This window comes from Bacillus rossius, chromosome 15 (genome assembly GCF_032445375.1).
Source record: "Bacillus rossius redtenbacheri isolate Brsri chromosome 15, Brsri_v3, whole genome shotgun sequence".
NCBI lineage: Eukaryota > Metazoa > Arthropoda > Insecta > Phasmatodea > Bacillidae > Bacillus > Bacillus rossius.
Genome location: NC_086342.1, coordinates 14,604,888 through 14,619,061, shown reverse-complemented (window position 1 = coordinate 14,619,061; position 14,174 = coordinate 14,604,888). Strand labels below are relative to the sequence as shown.

The window sequence follows — 14,174 nt, the reverse complement described above, 5'->3', positions numbered from 1 at the left end:
AAAACCTATCTTTTACATTGTCGCTTTCGTACCGGCCGCTCCTCGGCCGGCCAATCACGACGCACCATTGCGGAAACGGCTGTTGAAGTTCTAATTAATTTCTTTATTTACTGAAAATGGCTTAAATTAGCGCAAATAAAACGTCCAAAAGTATTTAAAATAAAAATAAATAAGTCTGGAATGTTTACTGTTTATAATTGTAACAAATAAAGTTTGTTGCTAGGCAACGACGGTAAAAACGTAACACACGGCGGGCGGATAGTGTTAGAACTCGGTAATATAGTAGATACATATTACAGTATCAAGTTTAAAACTATTATAGAAAAAAATGTTGGTATTACTGTCACCCACGGTCTGGAGGTCGAAACCCAGGGTGAACCTAGTGAAGGCTGGCGAAAGTTTATGAATATTAATTATTCGGGAGTTGTTCGGGAGGGTGCCTTAGGGCCGAATTCAGAAAGCTCTTTCGACGGTTATCCACACACCGAAAGGCTTTTCCATTGAAGCTGCTCGGCAGAGACGTTTTTCAGTGGTTGGTTGACTGCTGGATAAGGAGAGCCAACCACTTGAAAGTGAATGTGGTCTGAAGCTCATTCGAATGCCTGTTCAGTTTGAAAATCGGCGGAGCAGTTGATGGTTTTAATATATAATTCCCACATAAAAACGTGTTCATGTATGCTTGTAATTGTTTAAAACATTTTTGTCATATGGCAGATATGTAAAATATGTTTTGGAATTAAATATGCGTTTTTAAAGAAATCGTTTCGCCCGCAAAGTGTGCATCAGACACGTATTTTGTAGCGATGGCAGAAGATTTGGATGAATTTCCAAATCACATTGACGAGGTTTTTGGATTTTTTGATGATCTTAAAAATGAAAATCCAGCTTTTGATTTTTTTCGTGATCAAGAGTTCGAAACACAATTTTTTTTCTCTGTAAGAAACTGCATCTTTTTTTTTTTTTTCGTTTTGTTTTCGATTACGGTTTTGTGCTTTCTCACGAGATCAAAAATAATCGCTTTTTCATCTGGAGAAAACACTATAATTTTAGGCAACGTATCCATCTTAAGAAAATTTCTCAACCTCGTGTAGGGTTACCAGACGTCCGGCAAAAGGAGGACATGTCCTCCTTTTTATGTGTTTTTTTGCGTCCGGCCGGATTTTCCTTAATGCTCCAAAATTTCCGGCTTTTTTATAAAGTGAGATAATTCCTGCAGTTACACTCTGGGCAAAGCGCGCGCTGTCCATAGAGTCATCACACTAGTAAGTAGTTCTATAACAGCTTGACAGGTAGCAGCACATGCAGAAGCACGTGTTTTTAATATGAGTAGTTTGTTTGATTCTTTATACTGAAACTGTATTAAATGCCAAAACATTGTAAAATATCATACTCCATTGTAATTAATTCATGGCTTTTTTAAAAAATATATATATATTGTCCTCCATTTTAGTGAAATGTCCTCCTTTTGCGAGATGAATGTCGTCTTTTTATTATTAGTGTCTGGTAACCCTAACCTCGTGTCCAATCCAAACAAAATATATTCAGCGGGAGAGCAAACAAAAGACAATCGAAATGAAATAGGGCGCTGTTTCACACACACTCCAAGTACTTGATCTAAGAAAATTTTTGTGCCATGTTGCCAGATCTTCACTGAAAGTGGATGGAAACAAGCTTTCAGCTGGCAGTCATTCGAAAGGCATTTTTGAAGTATGAGAGGTGGAGAGTCTGCCAGATGAATGAGAGTTGGATGCGCTTTCGAAGGTCAACTCTGAATTCGGGCCTAGTCTGCAAACAAGTGGCGTGTGAGTCGTCAGCCCCTAATCCCCTATGTGGTTTACTAGGCTTGTAGGCGGTAATGTCAGCCCCTATGTGGTTTACTAGGCTTGTAGGCGGTAATGTCAGCCCCTATGTGGTTTAATAGGCTTGTAGGCGGTAATGTCAGCCCCAATGTAGTCTACTAGGCTCGTAGGCGGTAATTTTCAATGCAAGGAACTAACCAGATATACGGTTGTGCACTCCCTAGTCAATATAGTGTGCTGATCTCTTGCTAAAAGGATTTAACAAAAACTGAAAATAATTACAACTATTTTCAGCATGGATTTTTAATGACACTAAAATTACGGTTAACAAAGCAGGGGCTTGGGCCTACAAATTCACACGAATCTCACGAATCACACGGAACACGTTACACTTTACATTATGTTATAAAGTCCTAACACAGCTGAAGTTAGCTCTATCCAGCGACTCTATCCAGCCACCCGGGACAGAAAGCTTCGGACAACAACAGCAAAAGACATTCCATGCAACTACTGTAATTTCTAACAGAGTTTTTATATATTTACAACTAAATGTGCAATACGATAGAGCAGTTACATGGCGCCCTTCATACATGTGTGTACTATCAATAAAAATTAAATTTAGAGTGCGAACCATTGTTCGGGTTACACCAGGAGGCCTTAAGGGCTCCTGGTGTTTACGTGGAGTCTTTCACAAATATTTTTTTTCCCGCCTACTTTGGCCACCGGTACAAATAGAGCTGGTACATAGGTACCTTCCTACGGGCATAGACTTTCAAATAAAAATTAAATTAGCGGGCAAACTGTCGTACAGTAATGTTTGTGAAATAGGTAGTACTCCATGAAAACCACACATAGGAGACCTTCAGGGCTCCCGAGCCAACCTGTACAAAAGTTGGCCCGCTAATTTATTTTTTATTTGAAAGTCTATACCTGTATGAAGATACCTGGGTACCAGCTCTATCGGTATCGGTGGCCAAATTGGGCAAAAATTAAAAAAAAGTGTTTGTGAAAAACGTACTCCGTGAAAACCACACATTGAACCTGGTGTAACATGTACTATGAATCGCATTCTAAATGTAATTTATATTAATAGTACCCACATTTATGAAGGTCGCCATGTAACTGCTCTATCGTTATCTTTGCACATTTTATTGTAAAAATATAAAAACTCGGTTGGAAATTGCAGTGAGTGGAATGACTTAGGCTGTTGTTGACCCGAGCTCAATGTCCTGGGCGGCTGGATAGAGCTAACTTCAGCTGTTTTCCTAACGGCAGTCTACTAGAGAGCAGTGGCGGATCCAGGATTTTGGTTTGGGAGGGGCTTGACCCAGCTGAGGCTAGGCTTTACACTAAAACAATAGTGGACCCAGATGTTTTTGGAGGGGGCTTAAGCCCCTTAGCCCCCCCCTCTGGATCTGCTACTGCTAGAGAGGGTTTTCGGTGGAGGTGGCAAATCCCGTAAGCGGTTAAGGCTGAAAAAGTCGATCAGCTCAAGCAGTGACTTTATGTTCTGCCATCAGCCGGGGTTTCGGGTGCGATTCCCGCGGCGAGTCTAAGGAGCTGTACGTGAAAATTGGGGTGTTTTCCGGGAGGGCGCCAGGCTAGCTCTGTCGTCTAACCGTGAGTGGGTCGATCGGCCCCAGCGTGTCCCCTAGACTCGGTGGCTTGACTTGAAAAGTAGCGACGGGCGGGTTAATCCCTGCACCATAGAAAAAAAAAACCGACCCGGAGTCGCGTGGGGAGTTGCGTTGTAAAAGGTATTCGGTGATGACTATAGTTACCAGTCGTGAGGGATCAGAGACAAAACTTGAAGGCTCCCCACGGTACGCGCACGTCTGGTCCGGGCCGCGAGCTGATCAGAACTGCCTCAGGGGTTGGCGTGCGGAGGGGGGGGGGGACACTCCCTCCATGCACCAAGGTTACGCCGCTCGTCTCATTTGGGTGAAGACTTGGCGAGGGGTACGTTCCGCCAGCAGGAGCCAGTACTGCGGGCTGAGGCCGGGCTAATGGCCTTCGGTCGGTACGACGTCAGTTCATTAACACAAAATAATTAAGTTGAGGCCGGCAGGCGTATACGCGGCTGATTAGCTCAAGTTCTGTTAGCTGGAGTCGGCCAGTCCCATATAGTGTATAACCCCACGGCGGATTGTTCATGCGGCGAGGTAATGTTAAAAATGGCCGGGGTAAACCCTACGCTGCAAAATTGACCCGGAGACACGTGGCGAGTTTAAGAGCGATGAGATATAGTTACCAGAACAAAGTATTCAGTTGAACAAAGTTGTAGACTCCCCACAGAACGAATCCACCCTGGGCCGTAAGCCGGCCGGAACGTAAAACCAAAAACCACAAGGGGAGGGGACAATGCCACCTAGCACCAAAAAGTAAAATAAAAAAGGACAAACTGTAAAACTTAATATTTCCAGACAAATACATAACAATATTATTAAACGAATTACTTAGGTGAATAACAAATAGAAGAAGGCTTAATAATACTGTTGTTACTTATAATTTAAATAATTTGTTTGAACACATAAGTCAAAATGGAGGGGAAGCCAACCTTTCACAGACGAGAGAGCCAAAGGAACGATCGTGCATCTTCGGGGGTTCTTTTTTGTTCATTGTAACTCATGATAACTAATGGTCAATTGGGTTAGGTTAGCTACATTATAAATACTTTAAAACATTGTGAACTGTTGATTTGGTTAGGATAGCTACATTAAAGATACTGTGAAATCAAAAATCAAAAAAGCGAGCATGAACTTCGGGGAACTTCGGGTGTGGCTCTCTTGTCTGTGAAATGAAGGCTTCCCAAAATTGAGACTGTTTTTCTTCTTTGACTTCACCATGGCTGTATCCCTACAAGTTAGTGCTTATTCGCTACCTTACTCCAATGTCTTGGAATACTGCCCTAAGAAATTTGTTTTAAAATTAGGTAATGAAATCAACTGTCAATATGAATTAATTTAGGCCCTAGGCTGCAAAGAGAATATAGAGTGTTTGCTATTCACTGTGCCAGAGGGGTCCAACACACGTGCTTTGTGTCGCACTCTCTTGCTGGAACACTGGTATGAGATTAATTTTTGATTAAATATTGAAAAAATAATAATTTATGAACATCCTCTGTAGGGATCACATCTATAGCACTCATCTGCATTTGTCACCAATACATTGTTGTCCCCTTGACTCGTGAGACGAGGATGAGAGGGTGCGTTCCACCAGCGGGAACTGGTACTGTGCTTAGCTGCCAGAGAAGGTACAAAATCAGTATGATTGAAAACAACTGTTGGGAGCTTCTGCAGAAACGAGACAGCTCTGGAATGCGACAACTACTAACACATGTTAAATGAAGACGTTTCTAAATAATAAATTTTTTTGCAGGTTATTACTCAGACTGATTTAAACTAATAGGGCAATTTATTTTGTTCTGAGCTATTTGCATTTCAAATCTGCAACTCAAATATTATGTTATAATGTCACAACCTAGTACGACTCTCTGTTAAACTAGAGGTGCACATAGGAACGCGAATTTTACACTAGCTGTTTGGTTATAATTGTTGTGCTCAGCACCAGCTAAGTCTTGAACAGCTTCACTAGAGGGGGATGGAATCGTAAAACGTTTAGACCGGTAGGTCAGAGAATGCAGACATTATTCTACATGTAATCAGCAAGAAGCGACTGTACTGTGTTTTTCTAGTCCAGCAGTTGATGTGTCTGGCACAGATGTTTAGAATTAGCTTGGAACAAGCAACTGTCTATGTGCTAGAAACTTCAGTTCTAAGCAGTCGCTGGTTAAGCAGTAGGTCTACTTTTTTGGTATATGTCTGTTGTGAAAGGGATCTTGGTAAATGCAAACAGGCACGACTGCAATTTATTTTGCCTACCAGTACACCATTAAAATATCGGCCATCTCTGCGAATGTGAAATCTGCTGACCTAGTGCTGTATGTCAAAACTATAATCGCAACACTATACTCACAAACAGTCAACACAGCCATAATCACCCAAAGGCAGATGTACCACAACCAACAATTTACTGTGCTGTAAACTATACATCTGGTTGCTAGTGCATATTTATCACTAAATGTCTATGACTGGCTAGTTGCCTGCTTCCAACAGAGCATTTAAAAGTCACTGCATTGCGATAAAATGTTCCCTCAGGCAATGCAGTGCAGCCCTGATGCATGTGAAATCCCAGTTTGTGCTTTACCGCCCACGACTGTAACATTTCAGGGTTGTGTTTCCACACATGCGTTCCTTAACGAAAATCATTTGTTTAGCATTACAGTAAATTTATTCCCAGCTATTTTCGAACATAATGTATACTTCATAAGTCACACTGACCTTGGGTGAGGGAATGACAGAATAAGTTTTGATAATGCGCTCCGGATATTCCATTCGCAGCTTGCCGAGCAATAGTGAACCCATGCCTCCGCCAGTGCCACCACCGATAGAATGTATAAGCTGGAAGCCTTGCAGCAAGTCGCAGCTCTCCGCCTCGACACGGGCTAAGTCCAGCACGCGGTCTACCAGCTCGGCACCCTCAGTGTAGTGGCCCTTGGCCCAGTTGTTTGCAGCACCACTTTCACCAAACACGAAGCTGTCAGGGCGGTACAGCCGGCCAAATGGACTGGCGCGCACTGAATCCAATGTGCCAGAATCCAGGTCTACTAGCACACAGCGAGGTACATACCGACCACCTGTAGAAAAATGCAATAAAACACCTTGCGCGAGTTTAATAATACTTAACAACGATAACCATATTTGTTAATTGTCATATATTTTAAAGATTTTTTTTCAAAAGTAAAATATGAAAATCTTGTTAAAAGCTTTTGAATACAAACATGTAGATTAAACAAATTCAGATCATCTATAATTGACAAGATAGACACAATAAATAATATTTTCATAAAATTTTCCTGTGATATATGTTGTCATTACCTCCCTTAACATTTTTAAAATTCTGCCATTGGCCGGGGTCTCGGGATCGAGTCCCGTGGCGAGTCTAAGGGGCTGGTGGTGCTTTATGGTGTGTTTTTCCAGGAGGGCGCCAGGTTAGCTCGTACGTCTAACCAATGGGGTGCGTCGATCGGCCCCAGCGTGCTTCCCTAGACTCGGTGGCTGTATCTTAAGGGTGGTATTAACTGCTAGTAGACAATGGTGACACTCCCTGTTCAGCATAAGGTGGCTGGTGCCTAACTACAAATGTAATACACGCACTGGAACTGAAAAAGTGTGGTACACGTATTTATTAACAGACATATTTGGGTACACGATATTGCACGACACTACTCTTGGTTGATAATTTGGACATAATTGATACACGATATTATACGACACTACTCTTGATTAATTATGATTGTCTCTCCCTAAGGCAGTCAGTTAGAGGGGAGAGTTCGTTGGTTGTCCTGTAGTTGGCCAGGTCCGTAAAGTGACTGACCTTAAAGCGGCCCTGTGGCCTGTGGCCTTAAGGCAGGAATTACGACGGCCGGGTTAAGCCCTGCACCGTAAAAAACCGACCCGGGGTCGCGTGGGGATTTGACGTTACAAAGTATTTGGTTTATGACTATATTTACCAAAGTGAAGAATCAGTGAGTTACTAAATTGAAGGTTCCCCACGGAGCGAACACACGAACACATCCACCCCGGGCCGCGAGCTGATCTTGACTGCCGAAGGGAGCTGCCGCGTGGTGGGGGGGGTGATGGTGGAGGGGGGGAGGGGGGTCAGTTCCACCGCCAGCCAAACCACGAGTGAAGAAAAGAAGTTACTGTTATTCGGTTTTTAATTGAAAACTTACTTGTTAATTGTACATGACCCTTGTTTGAATATTAATGCTGACATTAGATGTATTATGAAATATTGATTAAAGCTTTAGTTTAAGAAATTGAACAAATATTATTTAAAAAGATGAGTCAACTTAAAGACTACTTACTAGTTGGTAAAAACCACTGGTTATGTTTATGTTTGTGGGTTTGTTCTGGATTGTATTGCTTCAGCACCGTGTTTCTTACTTAAATTAAGGCTCTAGGCCGCGATGAGAATTAAGGGCGTTCATTAAACACTGTGCCCGGAGGGGGCTAACACTCGTGCTCTACGACGCACATTTCTTATCACGTGTTAATTTAAGGGGATGACTTGATGAGCTTACTCCGTGAATTATTATCGGATGTTTGCATCAGGTACAGTTCCGTGACAAAATTTATACACTGGGAGTACTTGCGTATCTACTCCGCGTTTGACCCAGGTTGAGTTTGCGAGGGGTGTGTTCCACCAGCAGGAGCCAATACTGGCGGGTCGAGGCCGGGCTTAATGGCCTCTGGTCGGTATGACGTCAGTTCCTAGAGCTAAGTTACTATTTACAGGGTGCCAGCTGGAGAATAATACAACACAACTGACTGTGCTCCAGCACACAACCAGGGCTCAAAACTACTCAGGGTCAGGAGTTCGACACCTAAATGCCAAGTTACGCTGTTCTGGAGGTACAATGTACGAAGGGTTAACTCCGGCTGTTCTGACCACCTAAATGCCACACTGACAAATAACACACACCCGGTGACCAGGGGCATAGCCAGAAGTGGGTTTTAGGGGTTCATGCCCCCCCCCCCCCCCTTAACCCAAATCTTTAATTAATTTCTTATTCATCACTCAAACAAATTTCATATTACAATTAATAAAAAATTTACCATTACAATATTTAAATTTAATTACCAAAAACTCCTAAAATAGCACTATTTTACACCTTAAAATCCAAATTTCCCCAGGGAGGACCCCCGGACCGCCTGCTTTAATAAGGGGGGGGGGGGCATGCTTCTTAACACCCCCCATACACAAATCTTGGCTACGCCACTGGCGGAGACTCTGAAACACTTTTATTACTAACGAACTTACTATCAAAACTACAACGACTTCTTGTGAAAGCACTGTGTGACTGCCCGTTATCAGCAATGCTACTTCAGTACAAATGTCCGCATCTGACAACAGGTTAGCTACATGGAAGAGCTGGCGGAAATCCTAATCTCGCAGTCTCACCACTCCAGTGCCGAGCTCCATCCACACGGCTCCAAGGTCAGCTGTTGGCTGCCTCGCCACTACTCCTCGGCTACCCTCCACCACACCACCGCGGATCGCGCGCGAATGATTCCGACACCTACCTTGAGCAGCGCACTCCCTCTCTATACAATACTATGGTGCTTCATAATACAAATACATTTATAAACATACACATACCCTTATCAACTTAGAATACAAGATTTAAGAGTGTAACTGTGACGTCGACCCAAGTGTCTCCCTTGCTCATAAAGTCCGTTATGCTGCGCCAACCCCTGATCCTCCCCTGCCCCGTGCATTGATAATGTGATTTAAGGAACATACTTTTATATTTAATAACGTGTCATGTATATTATTTTTATGTATTATTTTTTCTGTAAACTTTTGTAATTATTGTTATATGTGTTTCTAAAATATATGTAAATATTTTACTTTAACTGTCACCGGGCGTCGAAGCTGAGGCCAACATCCGGAATCTCTCCGAGCGCTGCACGTGTCGCGGAGTGGGGGGGAGAACCGGCGGAGAGGCAGAGACGCGGCAGGAGGGGGCAGTTGGCATCTGGTGGCTGGACGAGGCGGTCGCACGGTGAGACACAGAGCCAAGAGCACCGATGGGTGAGATTGAGTCAAGGGGAATTGAGACTTCACGACCACGCGCGTTACGCAGCTTATCGTTTCTGTAAATAGTTAAATTGTATATAAGGTTTTTTCGTGTTTCCGTGAAAGCAGACATTGCGCGTATCGGCGGACACAGGCGTACCACAACGAGACGGACTCACGTCTCCGACGCTGGCAATCAGACTGACTTTGTTTTTCGCTAACATTCAGGAGGGCCACGATAAGTTCTTCAAACGCACGTACCACGAGACCACGGGGGGCAGCCCGCACTCGGCGCCTGCCCACCGAAACACGTGTAGCCGAGCCTCACTCCGCGGAGAGAACGGGTGTTGAGCCGCGCGTAGCCCATGTAAAGGGACTGTGTGAAAGACTAAGTAAAACGCTGCGTCACAAACTGACGAACTTTCATTGTAGCACGGGTAGTGATAATTTCCCCCTGCCACAAGGCCTGAACCCCGACCCGAGAGTAGGACAACCAGTTAAATTATGGGGGGTGATATCCGTGGCTACGACAACTGTATATGTGTGTGTCCATTTCTCCTATTACAGACATACACATTGGGTGGTGTTGCTCTAGCGAAGTTTCAAATGTCAGGAGAGCAATGGCGTTGCACGTCAATTTTTAAGTTTTTTTGCCTTTTTAATACCAATGCCGTACTTCCTTGATCCAAATTTAAGCTCGTGTACCAGGCCTGTCTTTACCATCCGCTGCTCTTGGAGCAAGACCTGTGACACTGCCGAGTCGAACAATCGAACAGTTCAGTGTTTATTTCCACATATATTCCTTCGGACCTTAAGCTATCAAAGCCAAGATTAATCTTTTGTAACATCCAGATACAGACTGGCAGCATCTCATATATATATTAGTAAACTATTGTTAACGCAACTTCCATTCCTTGCAGATCAGACATTTTCTCTCTGAAAACATTCCACAAAATGTAAGCAGATACTTTGCTGTATTCTGTGACAACAGAGGAGCAATTCAGCTTACCAAAAACTTTATAACTATTTCTAGGTCCAAGCACATTGACATTAAGTAATATTTTGTCAAAGAGCATGCTGAATCAAGAATTGTGAATATTATGCCAATACTCTCAAAGGAGGTGATAGCTGATGCTTTAACTAAGCCTTTAAACATAACCAAACATGAGACATGTGCACTGTATTTTGGACTGACCATGAACCTTCAGTGTTATATAAAGATCATCTCAATATACTTTTTTTTTTTGCTGTGTGTAAGAGTTTGCAACGATATAAATTTAAGGGATGGTGTTAGGAATATTAATTTATTGTAATGGATTTAGGTGTACTACCTATATAGTTAAGACAACTATGTGCAGTTTTGGTTGTTACCGGTATAGAAGAACTCTTTGTAGCATCATGAAGTGAACTGGAACAATATTAATCCATTTTATACAATAATATAATTATTACACAACCTAACAAGATTTTATGATTACTCTGCAAAATGCAAGTATATTAAATAATGCTAATTTTCACTGTACCTGTCGCTTCGCTGAAGTAGACATTTATCCTCTCAAGTTGTAAATCGCTCTCCCCTCGGAAGGAACCATTAGGGTCGATACCATGTTCATCACAAACCACTTCCAAAAACTGTCAGCAAACAAGCATAACCCAATTACAGCAATAAATATATTACAAAATCAAAGGAAAATGCAGTCTACAGTATATAGATGTTAAGTTCCATATTAAGAGTTAATTCTACTTTAGACTTAACATAAACTGATGTAAAACTAAATCAAATGTGATTTGTATTAACATGTTTAGAATTGTGCTCAAACCCATATTCGTGTAGCACCAGACAAGCTTATAGTATACCATAAACAATTTTGTTAATTTCGAAATAATATTCACCTGAAAAAGACAGAGTGGTCACCGAAGTGAATGTCAAATATTATCTTGATCAAAGTGGTTTACATGAGGTAGACTACAGCTGGATTTACAATTCCTCTTTAAATTAATTTAACACCTTGTCATCTTCTGGTCTGTCCCGTGGGTGAAGTTAGGAAAGTTTATGCCCAGTGAGTTCTAGAGTAGGGTTCCTGGCCACGTGGTGAGAGAGAGCAATTACGAAATGAAGAACAAAGATACAGAACGACATTGTTTTAATGCCGAAAAGAAACTTTACCTGGTGCTACTGCAGCACTCAGCCCGCCTTGTTTCGGTGTCGGAGCACCCTGCATACTTATAGAACATGAGCATAATGGTTAGGAATATGTCTTAGAAATTAGCAGTTTTAAGATGTCGCGGAGTGGAGGTCCATGAAATACAGTAAGTGGTTACAGATTAATTGACTGACGAAGTTTGTGATGTAGTTAGTACAAGATAAACACTTCTACATGGCAGAGAACTTTATGATGACAAAAAACACATTACTTAACACTACAAAATCCTAGAAGAGCACATGGATCGAGTTACAAAGAAACTGCGCGGACAACAGGAGTCTGCTACGTCTTGTGGAGAATATAGTTCAGTTTGTTTAAATATGAATTAACATGTTGACAATGTTGCATAGGATACTAAATGTATCGATGGTTAAACATGGGCGAAGGCTCCCATGTTCACATTTTTTGCGTGGTGATGAGGCCTACAGCAAATATCCCACGAAAGAATTAATACTAATTATTATGTTAGAAACGCATCTACAAGTTTCGTCAGTGAATGGCCCAGTGCGGGCGAAAGTCAAAAGTTCACAAATGAAGTATTCTGCACAAAGATAGGTTCTCATGCGGCCCATCGACTACAAGGTTAGTGAAGCTAAATTTCGCGAATGTGCGGTTGCGATAGAAAATGTATATGTGAAATGGTGAGCATTATCAAGCTGTATCGAGATAAGGCCGGCCACAGGGTCGATGAAAGTGGATTATGATGTACTTACACTATTTAAACTAAGTCAGATGATCAAAGTGGTGAGGACCCTGTGGCACGCGCGCGGACACATCTGGCCTCTGATCCAGGCAAGAGACGACTGTCCGGGGTGCATTTGTGGCACTCACATGCTTCAGGGCAGGTGTCAATGTTGCATAATTGTCTGTGCGACATAGGGGCACCAACAGTTGGTGTCAACCTTCATGCTAATTTTATATTCTGGATTTGTATTCATTTTCGATCAGTTCACCAAATGCTAGTTTACAATTGAATATATACAGTGGTGAATACATGAAATTTCTCAAAGAAAAAAAGGGAGTATTAGAAAATAAATATCCAAAACTTGAATACATTTATTAAAAAAACTAAATTAGTTTTGACAATCACACACTGACATATGTAACTATAGTACTAGTTCTAGGTGACATGGCTTATCACACTGTAACATACTATCTTCACTGATATTTTCCAAACATTTTCATAACTTCATGAGGAAGGATATAGCCCTACTATACCCCATTGCATTTTCCACTAAGTATATATAACCATTACCAGTAATAATTATTCCTGCATTAGTGTTAATTCTTGTGGAAAACAATCGTAAAATAGTCATAAAATATTAAGAATTAGCACTTACTTAAATTTTGACTGGTAATTATCTAATGACTTAAAATATTAACTTTAGATTTAAATACCTTCACTCCTAATTGATTGCCACAATGCCCCGCTTGGATTGTAACAATTTCACGCATATTGAATTTGGTATATTACTTGATTAATGCAATACTTGGTAATTTTGACAATTTTGAGCCAAATGACGAAGTTATTAAAAAAATTTTACTTACGTCTTTCACATTTTAAAAATAGATTTGCAAGTAAACAATGCTCATGCATGTCTATGTCCTATGTATACAAAATAAAGTAGGAGAATATACAATTTTTAAAATATCTAAACAAATGTTTTCTTCTTTTTAGAATTGTTGAAATTAATTATACTTTCCATATACATGAGTTAGTTCTTCACCAGCAGAAATTTTTTTAAATAAATTGGCTACAGATGGTTGACACTGTTCATTTACAGGTATTTGAATTGACAACAAAGATATATTTAGGTCCCCAAGGGCCCGGTGCAGTTCAATATAATTACCTGAACTTCGGTTACATTGACAGGGGTTGCGTGAATATTGTGTTTCACTGGTGCAGAACTAAATATGTTTTATTGACGTATCAGGTTCATGATTGTTCGAAGGAGATGTGTGCCCACTGCAAGCGCAAACAATGTGCCAACAAAAAATTCTGCGAGCCCTGGTTGCTTCTGCCCCACAGTTCTGGACAGAGAGAGAGAGAGTAGCAGTCCCATCGATTGATTCACGACTACAAACTACAAACAGCAGCAGGATTTTAGGTGCCATGTCGTGCTATCGCCAAGCAAGTATGCACCCATTCTTCCGCAATATTGCAAAAGGCTGTGCATCCAAAAAACCAAAAGGTTTAGAGTTGAGTAAATTTTTAATGAGCTGGACTTTACAGTATTTGCATATCTTGTCAGGCTTTGAGGCCAGACTCAGCTGAGAAGTAGTATCAGAAAACACTTGGAACCTCCTTGCCACTATGTTAATGACTAATAGCTAGAAATTTTAATTTAAATTTGTGCATACTGTATACAATGATTTGAAATGGCGGGAATAGGTATCAATACTGTACTTATATTTGTTTTATACGAGAATAAAACTTATTTATCGCCAGCATAGTGACAATTTCCAAAGTTTATAGATCATGGTATCTTAGGAGAGCAGAAAGGTTATTTTTTATTTTTATACATAC

At 41.3% G+C, this 14,174-nt stretch overlaps 1 protein-coding gene across 1 annotated transcript in view; it reads right to left on the bottom strand.

Moving 5' to 3' along the window:
- LOC134539446 (tubulin beta chain-like) overlaps positions 1–13,262 on the bottom strand; it is a 24,861-nt gene extending 11,599 nt beyond the window's left edge. Inside the window, exons 1-3 of the mRNA XM_063381489.1 lie at positions 13,046–13,262; positions 10,967–11,075; positions 6,140–6,495 (exon numbers count right to left, since the gene is read on the bottom strand). Of these exons, the coding sequence (XP_063237559.1) occupies positions 6,140–6,495; positions 10,967–11,075; positions 13,046–13,102 (522 nt within the window). The 5' untranslated portion in view covers positions 13,103–13,262. The remainder of the gene's footprint in view (positions 1–6,139; positions 6,496–10,966; positions 11,076–13,045) is intronic.
- Positions 13,263–14,174: the final 912 nt, after the last annotated feature.